General features: G+C 31.1%; 2 protein-coding genes across 2 annotated transcripts; one reads left to right on the top strand and one right to left on the bottom strand.

Annotated features, from left to right (window-relative positions):
• The first annotated feature begins 6,223 nt into the window (after positions 1-6,223).
• On the top strand, positions 6,224-7,168 carry LOC129919332 (uncharacterized). The gene is made up of 3 exons (XM_056000191.1): positions 6,224-6,459; positions 6,521-6,634; positions 6,693-7,168. Exons 1-3 carry the CDS (start codon positions 6,228-6,230, stop codon positions 7,166-7,168), a joined length of 822 nt encoding a protein of 273 aa, XP_055856166.1. The 5' UTR covers positions 6,224-6,227.
• Positions 7,169-7,528: 360 nt separating this feature from the next.
• Positions 7,529-8,807, bottom strand: LOC129919331 (putative nuclease HARBI1). The gene is made up of 3 exons (XM_056000190.1): positions 8,592-8,807; positions 8,212-8,532; positions 7,529-8,146 (listed from the first exon to the last, which is right to left on the bottom strand). Exons 1-3 carry the CDS (start codon positions 8,739-8,741, stop codon positions 7,529-7,531), a joined length of 1,089 nt encoding a protein of 362 aa, XP_055856165.1. The 5' UTR covers positions 8,742-8,807.
• Between the last annotated feature and the right edge of the window lie 9,414 nt (positions 8,808-18,221).

The raw sequence follows: 18,221 nt of genomic DNA, 5'->3' as shown, positions 1-18,221 counted from the left end.
CAAACGTATAAGTTTTTATACGCTTAAAGCCAAAAATAACTTAAGCTGACACTATCTCCTATCTAAAAAAATTCGGGTGCCATCTCTAAAATAAGAACAAGTATTCGGCAACCCTACTCTAATATTAAAAAACATTAAAAACACTTATTGTTCAGCCAAAATGTACAATACTTGATAAATAGACATCAAATTTTAGGTGAGACCTGCTTCTTTCTTAAAATATGTCGCGTGTCATCTCTTAAATATTAGAAAGTACATGGCAACCCTACTCAAAAGCTAAAAAAACGCTAAATTACTTATTTGACATTCGAAATGTATGATATTTAATAGAGTTACATGTTAAATGTTAAAATAGATATCAAATTTTAATTGAGAACCTCTTTTATCTAAAATTCTACACAGAGAAAAATATAATTGAAGTCTCCAGTTCGATTCCCAGCCTCGCCGTTTTTTTTTTTCAAAACCCTATAAGTGCAGATTTTAAAACAATTAAAAGGAAAGCCAGATTGTTTTAATAAGGTTTCCTTCTTGGATGAAAACCCTAGAGAAATCTTATTGTTTTTGTTCTATTTTATGTGGTCTATTTTTCTGTGTGTAGTTGCCACCTCTTAACTTAGTGGAAGTACTCGGAAACCCTACTCATGCTTAAACACACCAAAAATATTTATTTTTCAGCCGAAATTTAATAGAGTTTAAACCTTAAATAGACATCAGATTTCGGGCAAGTTTTTCTTAAAAACATCGAGTACTAACTCTTAAATTTGAGAAAGTAAAATAAGAACAAGTATTCGGCAACCCTACTCAAATGATAAAAACATTTATTTTTCAGCCAATATAAATGATCATTGATAGAGTTGAGCACTTAAACATTCATAAGATTTTGAGTGAGACCCTCTTCTTTCCTTAAAAAAAAATGGCGAGTGCTAACTCTAAAATTTGAGCAAGAACTCGACAGCACTACTTAAATGCTAAAAACATTTTAAACACTTATTTTTCAGCCAAAATGTGAATATTGATAGATTTTATGGCTGAATAGAGACTATCTTCTGTCTTAAAAATTTTTATTAGTGTCAACTCTTTATAAGCAAGAATTCGGGCAACCCTAGTAAAATGCTAAAACACGTATTTTTCGGCCAAAATGTTTGGTATTTCAAAGAGTTGAAAGCTTAGACATAAATCAAATTTTAGAAGTATCCCTTTTTTATCTAAAATATGTCGATTGTCATCTCTAAAATACCAGATAGCACCTACTTGGCCGCTCTATAAAAAAAAAGAGGTTGTCTGTAAAGCCGGTTTACGGACGATGATTTTACGTGATAACGTCGTCAGAAAAACAGGTTGTGTGCTTTTGTTTAAAATGAGTCAATTGAAGCGTTTACTTTTTTCAAACAATCATAAATAATTTACAAGAAAAAGCTAAAAAAAAAATACCTTTTTTATTTTCTCACAATATTAATTTTTTTATTTAAAAAGTTTACAAAAAAAATTATGCAATTTAAAAACCAAGTATTTCTTCTTAAGCATTTTAAAATTTTTACAATGCGCAAAAAGTATAAAAATAATTTATTGAAAACAATCATTTTCATCAAAAAAAAGCAAACAAAAACATGAATTTTTATCTTCTCGTGTTATTAATTCCATTTTTTTTCCCTAACAACCTATAAGCAACCTATGCTTAGCTCAATATATATATATCGATCAGGTCTATGAGACATCTACAAAAAGAACTAGAATTTTTTGAACTCGATCAAATTTCATTAAAAAAAGCAAAAAAAAACATTTATTTTTATGTTCCCAAGCTATGGAATCAATTTTTTTGTTTGACAACCTATAAAATTTATTTTATTTATTTATACCATGTGAAAGCTTATTATTTCACCTTTTATATGACGTATCAATATCATTTCAAAGATGCCTACAAGAGAAGCAAGAATTTTTTAAAGTCAACCATGTGGAATTTCCAGACTGAGATTACGGTACTTCCCACACTGGTGGCTGTTCGGGGGCAACAGATCTCCACTGGTGTTTTGAGGTTTTTCGCAAGTTTCTTGATTTAACATTGTGTAGCTTGTAGTTAGTCTACCGTTATGTGCGATATACTAAATGAAAGGTAATTGTATCAGGATGTTCATTAAAGTTTAATAAAATTTCTATCTGCTCTTGGTCAAAAGTTATAACCTGTTGAATTCTAAAATTTTATTTTACCGTTATCTCAAAATTTTGTTTACGAAAATGATTGAAACTTCGCACACATGGTCCATCGTTACTCCATATACTTTATTCCTGTATCTATTAAAGAAAAAAAGATAAAAATAAAAAAGAATGAAAATCCGTTAAAAACGGTCAAAAAACGTGTTTTTAAAAAACTTGTTTCTTCCGTTATTCAGTCGCTAAACGATTCCAAGTTTTTGTACGTGTATGCATAAGGCCAAAACCTACATGTCCTATAAGTTTGAACGCTCCAAAAAAGCTAAAAATCAAATATTAAACAAAAATACCCCTAAAAAACAAGGTGCTTTTCAAAAATTCATATTTCAAAACGCAAAGTGTTGGAAAAAAATTCGTATCAGACCCCTGATTTTTTTTCCCTCATCTTTCACCTAGCATCTTTAGAATTGTCAAAAAAATGTACTTTACCCAAAATCATCATTTTGTCATAGCCCCGACACGTGTACAACGTTCAAACAAAACGTTATAGCTTAGTTTTAAAATTTTTTAGAATTTTTTCTTAAATGCAGTTATTCTTAAATTAATCTCATCCATCTATAGCAAAAAAAAAAAATCAATTCTCTACAACTTCACGTTTATATTTTAGCCCAAATTTCATCTTTCCGTTTTACCCCTATTTACCCTATTAAATGACGGAATTTTTAAAAATCCTTCATTTGGATTAAGCTTTAGGTTATTGTCTTTCAAATAAGCTATAGAAGATTTTTGTATCTCTAATGATTATTTTTAAAAATGTTGATATATGACCAAACTGCAAAGATATGACAAATTTTGTAAGTCATTTGCAAACTTTTCCTTTAAAATTGCAAGATAGAAGTTTTCATAAGTGGCAAACCTTTTTTTTTTATAAATGTATGTAATTTTCAACAAGGTAATCTTTTATTTGAAACTTATTTTGAACTTATAAGCTAAGTACCTCGAAGTATTGAAAAAAATCCTAAAGCTACTTTCTAACCCCTATTTTATACTAAACATTTTATTGCAACCCTTTTGGTTAAATTTCTATATGATTTTCTGTTATAAAATTATTAAATTTTTGTTAAAATTCTCTCCATCACCATCACCGTTTTCCTGCCTTCAAGCGCTCAAGTTGAAGAAAGAACATAACCATTACAGAAATCTCTTTCAGTATTAAGATAAAACTCAATGACCAAAAACACAAACTTTAATAGCTTCTTTAGTACATTTCCCCAACACTATCAGTTCAATTCTATCGATTTCAATGAGCCTTGTTTTCGTTGAAAGTTCCCTATATCTACCATCAGCAACCATTTCTAACTACAAACAAAAATGTATCTCTCTCTCACTTTTCGTCTGTTTACTTTTTTTTTTCTGTTGTATACCACAAAGGTCAGGAATTTGTGTATATTTATATTCCAACACCTCTCATCATTCTACTAAATCTTATCACTTCTTTTTCGTTTCAACAAAGAGCTTTTCTTTTGATAAAACTAAATGAAGCTACCTCAAAACCCTGTTGTCTGCCGATGGCGGTGGAGTTAAAAAACCTAATTCAATTTGTTTTCCTAAGTCATTTTAGCAGTGAAGAACGGAAAAAAAGAAAATCACCATACCATAACCGGAAATGGTACCCCAGTTTCCCTTAAATAAATTTGCAACAAAACCATGTCGGATAAGACAGCAACGAGCGGAAGAAAACGACAATACAAACAATGACAACGCAACGCACAACGGATAAATCCAAGGCAATATCAATTCTACACTCGACTTCATACATCGTTGCCCCCTCGCAAACTTCACAAAGCCAAACAAACAAAAAAAAAACCCCATTCTTTTTTACTTCCGCTTTATTTTGAAGTAAATTTTGAGAAAACTTTCAAGTACAAGACGATAATATTTCAAGATAACACCACCACGCACCGCCACCGTCACTATCAAGCGTTTCAATGAAGCTTCTCTTCCCTCTCCTTGACTTTTAATCCACTTTGCAAAACAAAATATATAAAAGAACATTGACAAAATAATAATCCTAAAAAAATGTGTGTGTCCTTTAAAGACCACACAAAAAAAAAAACTGCCAAATATTTCGTCCTTTGAGGATTCCTCCAGGATCAGAAAAAAAACAAAAAAAAAAAACAACAACAACAAATAACAATAAAAAAGGTAACTTGGTATTTTGGAATTTCTCACATACTGATTTAATCGAAATGAGGCAACACTCTTTTGGTTGGGGTTTGCTCTTGAAGAGAGAGGAGGTATAAATGGGGGTCGTCCCTTTATTATGGGAGTGTGTTGACAAGGACATTGTTGTCCTTAACAGAGTTACTGGCAGAGGAGTTTTTTTTTGTGTGTGTACTTTTGCTCTTTTAGTTTACGACCGAATAACTGCCATCAATGGCAATTGCCTTTGTTAGGTTATGGCGCACGTTTCGATGCGTATCCTTTTTTTTTATACTTTCTTTAGAAGAGCAATCAGCGTGAAGGTATATATTTTTTTCCTCACAGTTCTTCGTGTTGAGATGAATATTGTGTGTGTGCTATCACATTTCTAAAAAGAAAGAGTGATAGGGTTTAGCTTCTTTTCTTCAAACTAGATACTTCATGAATGGAATAACCCAAAGACGAATAAAGCAGACAATAAATCTATACGAAAATAAAAGGTTTTATGAGTGTGAAAGAATCTTCTGATTTACGGGGATGTCTGTGATTGCTCTGGGGGATTGATACTTGGGGAAAGCAAACAAATCGTGGTGGATCTTTAGTGTATGGAAAAATGTTTATGGATCATTGCAGTAAGAGTGATGATGTTTTTTTGAATGTTGTTCGTGTTTGTCTTGGAAGTATGTGTGATTCCATTGATGATTATTGTAGAGATAAATTTAGATGGAATTGTTTGATACAGATATAATTAAATATTTCTACACAAGAATACAAAAAAGAGTGTGTGTATACATGTACACGCGACTGAAGTTATATTTCTCATTTAGTATATTAAATAAATATCATTTGATATTTTTATTATTTTTGTTTTATATTATTATTAAAATAATCAAAAAGCGTATTTTTTTTTTTAACAATCTCAGCTTATGGTATTCTTAGGAAATTTTTTAATGCTATCTCCGGGGCTAAATTTTTGAGAAATAAAAATTAAATTTTATCTACGATTGCTGGTCTTTATATCAATACAAGTTTAGTTTTAGTCTATGTTGTTTCTTTTCCTTTTATTTTTGCAACTTGCCACATGCAACTTGCCACATGCAACTTGCCTCACGCAACTTGACATATAGGTACAACTTGCCACATTTTGCAAACTGAATGCCACATGCCTCGTGCAACTTGCCTCGTGCAACTTGCCACATGCAACTGGCCACATGCAACATGCCACATGCCACATGCAACTTGCCACATGCAACTTGCCACATGCAACTTGTCACATGCAACTTGCCACATGCAACTTGCCTCACGCAACTTGACACATACAACTTGCTACATTTTGCAATGCCACTGCAACTTGCGACATTACACATGTTTTTAAATATTGGTTGTAATTCTTATTTTATTCGATATCTAAATCTTTAAGATCAAAAGAAAATTTTCAAATACAGCCAATTTAATAAATTTTATCTAAATGGTTCACTGTGGCGTATGCGTAATTTTTGTTTTAAGTATAAAATTTTAATGTCTAAATACAAATCTTTTTTCGTTAATTCACCGATCAAACCAATGGACACGTTCAGGAAACATTAGGGACTAGATATTTAGGCAACGTCATTTTCTGAACGGAAATTTGAGTAAATTGACTAAATTAGTTTGAATATGATGCTATTGTCAAATTTCGAAATTTACTTAAGTATTTTACCGATCGCATGGGGAAGACACCAAATTTTACTTAACTTTAATAAATAAATATTATTAATTATAACCGATAATACACTTTTTACTCATTTTTCACACAAATAAATTTAATTTTGTTAAATTAATTCTTTAATGTCGTTTTCGATTGGTTTCACTCAAAAATTCACTCATTCTGAAATCGAATGGAACAGGTCAAATCGCTTCCACTCAGTTCTGTTTTTTTGTGTTTGTGTGAAATTTCAAATGTCAAATATCTGATTTTTCTTTCAAAAATCCTCAAAATTCGAAATATATTATTTGTTTTCTTGCAAACGAAAGACATGGCATTAGACTTAAAAAATTATAAGCTAATGATCGAAGAAAATGGTAATGTGCAACAGTTTGGTGGGGAAGTTGTTCTGCAAAACATTTTAAGTGAGTATATAATGCATTTATTAATTTGAAAAGAAAATCAGTTAACAAAATCTTTTTTCAGCTCATGAACTTTTTTCGGCACCTTTTGAAGAGGTCACGGGTTTTTACAACCTTCAGAAAAATACGCAAGAAAGTAACGAAGAAGCAGGAGAAGTTCGGAACGGAAACATTTCAGGTAAAATAATATGCTAATAGTACCCAATAACCATACTAATATAACGTCTTTTATACAGAAGTTTTCAAGTGGTCCGATTCACAAACTGAACTCTTATTAGAGTTATACGAAGAAAATAGTAATTTGGTTGGACCAATGAAAAAACACCGAAACAAAAAATATATGTGGTCGTACATAGCAGAGGAATTATTGAAAAGTGGAGTGAGGGTATCGGCAGATCAAGTTGAAGGTAGGTTCAAAGCGGTGCTAAAAAAAACGAAGCTCGTTTTTAAAAATAATCAAACGACGGGGGCGGTGCGGAAAGATATTCCCTTTCCAAATATAATGCAGAAAATTATAGGGAATGATGATTCCATATACCCAGAAGTGTTCATCGGCCCCAATCGAATGGTGAAGAAAAACTATTCGTGCATGGGCCTACCTTCAACTTCAAGACAAGCTTCGCCCCCACTCCCACTACAAAACTCACCATGTGATGTATCCGAGAATCGCTCTATAAATGTCGAGATTCAAAATGAAGATGAAATTCCGTAACTTCTTCCGACCGAAGATCCTCCAGCAAAAAAGAAAAAAAAAATGTTTTAATGAAAGAATGGTTCTGATGCTTCTTCAGGATATAGAACGTCGTTCCCTACGCAAGGAAGAGAATAAAGCAAAACGGCACAGTGAGCGTATGGAACTGTTGTCAAAACACTTCCAATGTTCGAAATAATTGTTTCTTGTTATGTTGTTATGTTTATCGTTATTTTTTAGGTTTGTTTCTTTATTCGTAAGTGTTGTTTCTTGAACTAGTTTTAGTCTTTGTTTACTTCTATTTATTTTAAATAATGTGTAAGCTGTTTTGTTGTTTTTGGTAATTAAGTATTTTTTATTAATAAATGAATAAAAACATAATTAAAAACTATCTGCAACTTGGTTTCTTTTATTCTCTCCCACTCGCTGCAAGCTGCAATCACTTTGCTGGGTAACAATTTCAGTATCATCACTTGAATCCACTGGAGTGTCTAGACTTTGAACACTCCATTCGTCTCCCTTGCTTGCTGCAAGAATAAATTTACACATTCTTTCAACTGTGTGAAAGTCCAGCCGCATAAGTTGCCGGAACAATGTTTTGATAAAGGCAAAAGAATTTTCAATTGTTACTCTTGTTTGGCTTAACTTTTTATTGTATTTTCTTCGTCTTTCCGTCATGTTTCCGGTATCTTTGACTGGTGTCAAAAGATATTCCCTTAAAGGATAAGCCGCGTCTCCCAAAATATGATACTCGGATCCGCAAAGTTGTGGCAATTCCTTGCTTATGAATGAAAGTTGAAAAATTCGTGCATCATGAATTTTGCTAGGGGCACCAACAAAGACATCGGTATAGCGAGTATCTGCATCACAAATACCTTGGAAGGTAAGGGATAACAGATCGTGCCTGTTAACATACGTTGACCTGATTTTGTTTGCAGGTTTTCGTATGTATATATAACACCCATCCACGCATCCAAGTACCTTTGGAAAACCTGCAATCTTAAGAGGTGAAATTTAAATGCATTATCTTGATTAATAAGGTAAATATTATATATCTTATCTACCTTTTCAAATTTAGAAGCAACTTGAAGCTTTTCTTGTTCGGTTTTTGGGAATTTTATGTAGTTGGGTGAACACTTGAAAAAAAATTCCAGCACATTAGATATTATCCTATAAACGCTGGAAATCGCAACACCAAATAAATTGGCCACTTCCCTGTATGAATTTTTATTTCCAGCAAACCAGAGGAAAATATACATTTGTGTTTTGGCAGATATTTCTTTTTTGCCTCCGCCACTCTCTTTCCTTTTAAAAAAAGCAGACTCCTCATACCGGACAACTATACTTTCAGCTGTAGCTCTTCGGAGTCGAAATTGTTCACGGAACTGCAAAGTAATGATGCAAATAAATAGATTTTAAAATAAAATTTTAAGTTCGTAATTACCTCTTCGTCGGAGTAAAGCTCCACAACATCAAGAAAGTTGCGAACTCTTTTTTTATTGTTGGCCGTTCTCAGAAGAAATTGGGTTATGAACTCATCATCTGATGAAGACGACGATGAAGAAGATGATGATAATAAATCATTCCATTGCATAAATGTATCTATTTTTATTTTTTAATTAATTTCAATGTCAGATAACAATAATTTGTTGAATTAAAAACAAAAACAAAACTGATTGAGTATTATTTTTGACTTTTTATTATTCATGTATTAGTGCTTCTTGAGTGGATTCTGATTTGAAATCAAGAAGAGAATTTCTCTTCTAAGAAGCGTTCTGTCTGTCAGTTTCGTGCGAATAAAACGCTTTTAGAAGGCTTCGGAATGATTCCGGACGCTTCCGGAGAGCCAATCGAAAACGCCATAATTAAAAACAATCTGCTGTCATGTTGACAAAAAAAATTTTCATAAATTTTTAGGGAGAATTTTCTTGCCTAACTTTCCAGTAAGCTTTACAATAAAATTACCTAAATTGGAAAGATTTTTTTTGACAGCTAACCAATCAGAGACCGAGAAATTACCTAAATATTTAGTGCCTAACGTTTCTGAACCTGCCCAATTAACATGAATTTTATGACAATTTTCTGAGCTTTTTGACATAAAGAGAACTCGGAACCTCATGTTACACTTGTCTTTATATTTTTGGAAAAATTAGGTAAATCATTGGATTGTGTTCAAACACTGAATCACTTAAAACCATTAAAACATTTCAAGGTTTTCTTTGACAACTTTACGTCAATTTGTACAAAAATACACTTTTTAATAGATAATTTTTAGTAGATAATTGTTTTTTTTTTTTTTTTTTTGAAAAATACTATATTTAGCAGCCAAGCGGTCGTTTGGTTTCAAAAAATCGACTTGTTGATTAATAAAATTAAGAAGAGATATAATTTTTTAAGTCACATAGCGTGAATGTAAAGGACAAAATATTTTTTAACTTTCTCTTTAGGACAAGTATTGGTTTCATGTCAAAAACAGATTTCGATGTTTTAATCACAGTGCTTGAAACTTACAACAGTGGTTTCCAAGACCCTTTGTTTTTTTTTTTAAATATCCTATTTAAAGTATACCGCTTATATAAAAGTTAATAGGTGAATTTTTATCGAGAACGGATCTAATTATTTCCATTAAATTTGGAGTTTTTAGTTTTTCTCAAAATATTCCGGAAACGGAAATTTTGTGTGGCCATGTTTTGGAAAAAAAAAATAACAGCTTTTAGTTAATCTCGCATATTTTGTCAAAGGCTAAACAATTTTTTTTTCAACTTATGTATTTTATAAATAAACAGATATTTCTTGCCATTTTCCAAAATTCATTGTTCAAGTTTTCTAAAAAGGTTTTTCAAGAAAATTAAAAAAACCAATAATTTTTCGAACTTGATTTTTTAAAAATTTTTAATTGATGACTTGACCAAAAGCATGACTTTCAACGGTTATCTTAGATATAGGTTTTTTGAACTACATCAGGAGCAAGTTTGAGCGACTCATTCGTGTATTTTATTTTAATTTCCTTCACGTTTTGCTATTTTTCCATTTAATATAATTCACATTTAGTTTCAGTAACTTTAAGTTACGTTGTTTCGTAAAATATGAAAATAATTTAGAACTAATTTTTGAGCACAAAAGTGCAAAGTTTTCAACAAAATTTAGCTTTAGTTATAACACTTATGTAAAGGCTTGGCCACACCGGAGGGTATGCGGTAGAGGTACGGGTAGCGGTAACGATATTTGTATGAAAAAAATTCCACATCTGAACGTTGATATGTCAGTTTGGAATTTTTTTCATACAAGTACCGTTACCTCTACCCGTACCGCTACCGCATACCCTCCGGTATGGCCAAGCCTTAACTCATTTTGATTTTAATATGAGAAAGAAATATCTAAAATATGAAAAAAAAAAATAAATTTTTAATTTAATTTACTTTAAAATTGATGTGTTCAATAAATCCTAAATTTGAACTAAATTGGACAGTAGTCTTTGAAGCTAAATACTTGACACAGCTTATGTTGCAAGATGTAGTAATCAAAAATATTAATGACTCGTTTTCTCGAGAATGTAATTGTTTGGCATTTAGCTGGGTTAAGTGAAAGGCCATTTTTACCACACCAAACATTAAAACTGTTAATATCGCTTTGTAGAATTATACGGTCATTGTCAGACTTAATTTCTTTAAAAATCTTCATATAATCAGCAAATATTAGAATATCACTTGAAGTTATGCACGAGATTACGTCATTTATAGCTAAAATGAATAAAAATGGGCCTAGGTGACTTCCCTGAGGGACTCCAGAGTTGGCTATGAAAAGACCTGAAAGACAGTTTCTAAATTTGACCTGATAGGATCTTTGGTTAAGATAAGATTCAACCCAGGCAATAAAAATACGTGGAAAACCAAAAGCTTTTAATTTGAAGATTATTATTTTATAACTAAGTTGATCAAATGAATTTTAAAAGTCAGTGTAAACGCAGTCAACTTCATTACCCTTTTCTAATGCATTAGAACATTTATTTAAGAAGCTAAGAAGATTAGTTGTAGTAGATCTTTTTCTTACAAAGCCATGTTGCTTTTCACTTATCAGATTTTTACTATAAAATGCTAGACTATCACAAACAACTTGCTCAAAAACCTTTGGAATGCAAGATAGTTTCGAAATAGGCCTATAATTCTTTATATCTGTCTTATCACCCTTCTTGAAAACAGGAGTGAAGTGACTTTTTCCAGATAGAGGGAAATTTTCCTGACTTGATGGAAAGTTTGAATAAAAATGTTAGAGGCTGAACTAGGGAGTTTCTACAGTTTTTTAATACTATTGGTGGCACACCATCTTGGCCAGCAGAACAATCATCATTTAAGGATGAAAGAAGGTCTAACACAGTACTTTGCAGTACAGGGATGTTCGTACAGCTCGTTTCGGAATATGAATGTAAATTTTTGAAATAGACTTCGTCAACATCAACAGCTTCATTAACAAATGAATTACGAAAGTTACTGGCGAAAGCATTGCAAATGTCAAATGTTTGATGTAATGTAATATCTTCATGAGTGAAATTTGCCGGATATCCATCTGAGTTTTTCTTTGAGTTAACAAGGTTTCAAAATGACTTTGGATCTTTTCTTAGGGAATTTCCTTTCTCAAACATGTAGTCGGAGTAACTACAAATTTTTTGAATGAGTTTCGAATTCTTCAAATAGTTCAACGTAAGAAGCGTGATCAACTGGTGAAAGGGTTCTTAAAAAAAGTTTCCATGCTTTATTTCGTTTATTTCTAAGTATTTTTAGGTCTTTTGTGTACCAAGGGTGACTAAAATTATTACATATTATTATTTGATTTTTCATGGAAAGGGAATTTACAAGGCAGCTGTTAAGGATGTTATAAAAATTTGTAACTTCTTCATCAATATTAGATAATGTAAGTATATTTTCTATCCCTGAACTGTTTTCAGAAAGCAACTCGAAATTTGCTTTTTTTTAAATCAAGAGTGTAAGAGCATCAAAATCGTTACTGTTTTCAGTAATATGATTGCTCCAGTCAAAGAAGATATCCAAAGGTGGATGGTAACCGTCTATATTAGTGATACCAGTTCTAGACTCTAGAACAAGAGTACTAATAGCGTCCGAGGAAAATACCAAATCGAGAATTCGATTTTTATAATTTTTAATACAGCTTATCTGCTGTAAGTCAGTATACAAAATTTTGTCTAATAAAGAAAGCTCATTTTGTGAAGATGTTAGAGAAGCTTCTTGATATGTTTCATCATCGGAAGGGACCCACTCAATGTGAGGTAAATTGAAGTCTCCTAAAAGTAATATGTTGCTATTGGAGCAAGACAGGTCAAGTACGTAATCTAAAGCCATCGAAAGCTCTTTATAAGAGGATGATGTTCTTCTTGGAGGGATATATACATTTAGAATATAAATTGATTTAGTCATTGAAGAAATTTTAACGCAGATTAAGTCAATTGAGAGCTTAAACGGGAATGATATGAAAGAAGAAACAAATTTATTTCGAACTGCTACTAAGACTCTGGTGTATACGTAACTTTTTATTATAATTTATATTTTGAACATGTAAATTCTTTGATTTGTTAATTTTTTCATATAGTAATAGTGCAAAGTGTATAAACGAAGTTTTAATGAAAAAAAAAAAAAAAAAAAACAATAACATCAGACAGGAACTCGTCTACATCCAACACAGAATTTCTTTGAAATATCAAAAAGCCGAATTCGCTTTATTTCCTCCAGTTGTTTTTTTCCTTCTAACATTCATGGGAAATTGTCTTCAAGAGTAACATACGTTTTGAACATTTGAATTCAATTTTACTATCCTTATGAGAAATAGGAATAACTCATCATTTTGTCCTTTTTTGACGAACAAAAAAAAAAAAGAAGAAGAAAAATCAATCACTCTGCGACATCAAACATGACGAGATATCAAGGCATAACGATTGAATATTTAAAATAATAAAGGTGCTCCGTTGGGTTTTACGTATAGGCACGTTATTTCACTAATCTTTCAAAAATGTTTATATTTTTTTACTCAAACTTTTGAAGTTAATTTTTGTTGAAGTTTCTTTTTTGTGAGGAAAGTTGATCGAAATCGGTTGGGTTGATAGCATCTTTTTTTTTTCTAGAAAACTAAGTCGAAACGAAAAAATAAGACAAAAGACGTAATGTGTTAAAAAAGACTTAAAAACCAAAAATATTCCAACTATCTGAACTTTTCTCGGATACAAAACCTTCCCTCGCAACTCCAAAAATGTATGTTAAAAACAGACTAAATTCAATAAAGTCAACCAACATGCTTCTAAGTCGAAGCATTGCTGAAGGATATTTTTTTCCCATATCTATGTATGTTATACTGCTGCTATAGTTAAGGAACTAAGAATGGAAGTTTTCCGTTCAGATGGCGCCAAGTTTCCGCATTCATTTGAGTATATGTAACTTTTCGCAGAACGACTTTTTCCTGTGATATAAAATCCAAAAAGACTACATAGGGCTATCATTTTGTATAAAGGAATGATAGTCTTTTTTTTTTGGGAAATTTATCTGCAGGGCTTAGAATCGAGAGAGGACATAGAAAATACCATATGGCAAAAGGAATGATGTATATTCTGCAAACAAAAATATAACAATTCCAGACGAACATCGTTCATCGTTGTCGTCATCTATTCAATATTATGAATGAATCAATGCATGCGGTTGGGAAGTCTAACAAGTTTGTATAGCCCAAAGGGACAATGTGGATTTTCTACTGACGATGATTGTGTATTTTTTATTGACCAAAGCTGGCAGGAATGAGTGCTGTGGCTTTGACAAATGTTAGAGCAATAAAAAACAAATTATATGTTATTATTGGAAAACAATTTGATCGTGATGATGATTGTTGATTTAGTGTTTACGTATATGATTGATGTATACGTAAGAGTGTTGGGTTCAAGGTTAGTTTTCAATAATAATGATGTTAAAGAAAAAGACTTGGAGAAGGTTTTGACTTCAATCAATGCCTTAAATCCTAAATTACTTTTCTAATCTTAATGCGTGTCATTTTTGAAATGAGTATTAAATTAAATTACTACTGACGAATAAATTACAAAGAACAATCAAATTTACTTTCAAGGATTTCTTAATTAATTCATTAATTAATACGCAAATGATTTATTCAAAACTTTATTTTTTGTTGAGAAATATACTAATAACGATATTTTAATTTATGTTTTAATAAGGATTACTGACAGGCAAGGTTTTGAATATCAAATCCACACAAGTATCTGTTAGTAAATCATCATTATGCCTGATAAACATCTGCAATATTGAGGACTCGTATTAATCACAGAATAAATACATAATTTATTAGTTTTTGATAATATTTAATTAATATTTAATGAATTCATTATATTCAGTTGCATTGTAAACCTTTGAATAAAATAAAAACATATTCTTGAAGGTACTATGATTACGAGCAACAGAAAGCCCTATGACTGGAGTTATAATTATTAAGGGAATGATTTTCCATTAATCATCTCTTAAATCTGTTGAGTATATTTTGAGATTTTGTATAAGAACATTTTTTATTATAAGTTAAGAAAACAAATGTAAAATTAAGATTTTATTCAGTTTTGACAGTTGTTTAAGAATAGTCGTTTTAATAAAAAAAAAACGTCTTTTATGGATCGAAACTTATACTAATATGGTTTTCTCATGGATGCCATAGTCAAAACTGGACCAAAACGAAATTGTACTACACTACCATAACCAGCTATTAACTACGAAAAGAATTATCAAAATCAGTTCACCCAGTCAAAAATATTAGTTAACAAGTAGCAAAGTAACTCTGCTTTACGATACCTTAAAAAAAATATAAAAATCTGTTTGAGAAAACGAGTTAAATATGGCTTAAGTAATGGGTAATTGGGTGGGTATGCCATATTAGACGCATTGTATTTTTTTACGTTTTCAACATACCTAGTTGTAAAAGTTTTCCAAATAATTTTGAGAAATAATATGATGGGCCATATTAACCTCATAGGCCATATTTGTCACACTAACTCTTACATTTTTTTCACCACGTCTATTCCATTTGAACTTTTAGGACATTTTCACGCTTATTATTCAGTTTATCTCGTTGAAGAAGCAATATTTATTCTTGAAACTTGGTAAGTCTTAAAAGCTCATGATAAGTTGATGTTCTAGAAGTTTCACGAAAAATTAGTCCAAAGAAGCTAAATTATTAACAGACAAAGACGGTAACGGAGACGACGAGTACCCGTCTTCTCCATTACCGCTTTATCTGTGAATAACTTGGCTAAGTTTTTTTGTGAAACTCCTATAACATCAACTTTATCATGAGCCCTTAAGACCTACCAAGCTTCAAGAAAAAACATTGCTTCTTCAAAGATATAATCTGGAAACAAGGTCAATATGTCTTCTCCTTTACTTTGGAATGGCCGACCAGTGAAAAACGTTATGTAAAAGCTATTCAGACCTAGGTCGGGTCGAAATATAATGATTCGATCGCTTACGAAACATCTGAAACTTTAAATCTAAATCTAACCTCAAGACTTCCAGTAGTGATAATCATAATATTAAGCTACGTAAAATGTGTAAGTCTTAAAGTGGAAAAAAAAATAGGTGACTTTTGCTTGTTTTTCGATGGCAAATTTTGTTTCGCAGAATGGTCTTCCATGGTTGACAGGTAAAAGCTAAGTAGTTTTTTTTATCCCAGAACAAAATTTGTTCAATATCAAAGTTTATATGGTTATAAAAAAAATTTTTAATTTAATTTTATTATTAATTTTACAAAAAATGCTAAATAGTCTATTTAATAGACCCGAGCTCCAGAGCAAAAATAGAACAAATTCGTTCAAGACTTTTTATTGGCGATTATGATTCCTTGGCATACAAGAATACTCCAGCCAAAAGTGCTACTAAATCCGTTGGTGCATTTCTGAGAAAACGGCAACACTGGTCGGTTTTCAGTTTTTTTGATTTAACTCGAAAACCAAGCCTGACTTTGAAATGGTTCAAAGACACTTTTCATAGCAAATTAAATTTTCTGTCAAGTTAAGATGGTTAATAAATTTTAAAAATTATTTTTGACTAAAATTCTAACCTAAAATCAAAGAAAAAAAAGTTAAAAAATTGACAATTTTATTTTTTCTTACTAAATCAAGGGGCATTTTGTGTATGTAGCCGGGACGTCCAAACTTTGTACTAATGAAATAAAGTAGAGGTAAAATCCTTTGATAATATGCAATTTTAATTTTTTTTTGTCAAGAAACAACTTAAATGTACCTATTCAAAAATTAGCACTTTTTCTAAATTTCTGACTTTTTTAGTTAAAAGCAAGTTTTTAAAACTCGATAAAATCGTATTAATTGGTAACTTTTTGACTTCTAAAGTAAACATACTTCGAAGGATTGATTCAATATAAACTAAATATGGCAAACAAAAAAATTTATTTGCATCCTTATGGCCTTTTGTGCAATTTTGTGTATGTGCATTTTTATAAATACGGGTTAAATGGATGGACGGAGAGCCATTAGCTTTGGTCTATTGCATAGAAGAACATTTAATACCAACTCTTTTACTGTTTTCAATGGCCTGAAAAACAATTCTTGAAAAATCTGCGACCAACGAAAAGTTTCTCTTGAAAAACGAAAACAATACTCTAATGAGTTTGAAACAAAATAGCTCAGGCAAATTAGTAAACCCAATTGCACTTTTCGCGGGATAAATTTTTTTCATGGAACGTGTTTAGGTGAATGTCCTAATAGTAAAAGTGAATTTTTTGGTATGATAAGATTTCGGAAACAGCCGCCATCTTGGAAAAGAGGTCGGTGCCGTTTTTATTTTATAACTCCATTTTTACTCATTTAAACCAAAAATGTCCAAGGATAGACTTATTATAAATTAAATTATCTAAAAAATGATATACAAATGAATTCCGTGAACTAGTTAAATTCAATTTTATAGTCGGTCAAAGTCCAGGTTCTTCTCGCAAGGTTAAGACAATATGACATTTTTTCAAATATCCGAAGAACTTTTTATTTGTTTGGGATTTTCTTAAAGAATGAATTATAGCACTTTTAAATATCTATAAAATGAGCCCTTTCTCGTAACTGTAACCAACATAATGTATGAGCCACCTAACGTCGAAGCTCACATTCTACTAGTCAAAAGTGAGAAAATAACAAGTTTTCTTCTATTAGATCGAGCAAATTTTTGAAATGGAGGCATAACCAAAATATAAGTACCTAAACAGTTTGTTAACTATATTCGTCTAAATATTGAAACCTTTATATGGTTTTCGAGGTTTTAAATGAAGTGAATTTTCCAATTAATGTGAATAAGCTAAAGTGACATTATTTATAATTCTAAATATAAGAACTGATGCCCTGTCATTTTTCCTAAACATGAACACCTCAATCTCAGCATTACGATAAGTATAACTCAAGATATGAGGCGTGTAAGCCGTTATGTTTTCGAGACTATTGTGTTTAATTTTTGATTGTTTATTTGAACTATTGAAATGTTCAGTTAAAAAATCGTATATCATGACTTCGACGTTTGGTTGCTTCTGCAATGTGATGGTTACAAAAACAATAAAGGGTTCATTTCATCGATACTTAAAAGTGCTATAATTCATTCTTTAAGAAAATCCCAAACAAATAAAAAGTTCTTCAGATATTTGGAAAAATGTCATATTGTCTTAACCTTGCGAGAAGAACCTGGACTTTGACCGACTATAAAATTGAATTTAACCAGTTCACGGAATTCATTTGTATATCATTTTTTAGATAATTTAATTTATAATAAGTCTATCCTTGGACATTTTTGGTTTAAATGAGTAAAAATGGAGTTATAAAATAAAAACGACACCGACCTCTTTTCCAAGATGGCGGCTGTTCCCGATATCTTATCATCCCAAAAAATTCACTTTTACTATAAGGACATTCACCTAAACACGTTCCATGAAAAAAATTTATCCCGCGAAAAGTGCAATTGGATTTACTAATTTGCCTGAGCTATTTTGTTTCAAACTCATTAGAGTATTGTTTTCGTTTTTCAAGAGAAAC

The sequence above is a fragment of the Episyrphus balteatus genome, chromosome 4 (genome assembly GCF_945859705.1).
Source record: "Episyrphus balteatus chromosome 4, idEpiBalt1.1, whole genome shotgun sequence".
NCBI lineage: Eukaryota > Metazoa > Arthropoda > Insecta > Diptera > Syrphidae > Episyrphus > Episyrphus balteatus.
This window is presented reverse-complemented; position numbering and strand designations above follow the sequence as displayed.

Excerpts from the sequence above, each read along its gene's own strand:
- LOC129919331 (XM_056000190.1), bottom strand. The coding sequence starts at position 8,741 with ATGCAATGGAATGATTTATTATCATCATCTTCTTCATCGTCGTCTTCA. Across the intron at positions 8,533-8,591 it reads AGCTTTACTCCGACGAAGAG|TTCCGTGAACAATTTCGACT; the intron begins GTAATTACGAAC and ends ATTACTTTGCAG. Across the intron at positions 8,147-8,211 it reads TTGCTTCTAAATTTGAAAAG|ATTGCAGGTTTTCCAAAGGT; the intron begins GTAGATAAGATA and ends TCACCTCTTAAG.
- LOC129919332 (XM_056000191.1), top strand. The coding sequence starts at position 6,228 with ATGGAACAGGTCAAATCGCTTCCACTCAGTTCTGTTTTTTTGTGTTTG. Across the intron at positions 6,460-6,520 it reads TGTTCTGCAAAACATTTTAA|CTCATGAACTTTTTTCGGCA; the intron begins GTGAGTATATAA and ends ATCTTTTTTCAG. Across the intron at positions 6,635-6,692 it reads TCGGAACGGAAACATTTCAG|AAGTTTTCAAGTGGTCCGAT; the intron begins GTAAAATAATAT and ends TCTTTTATACAG.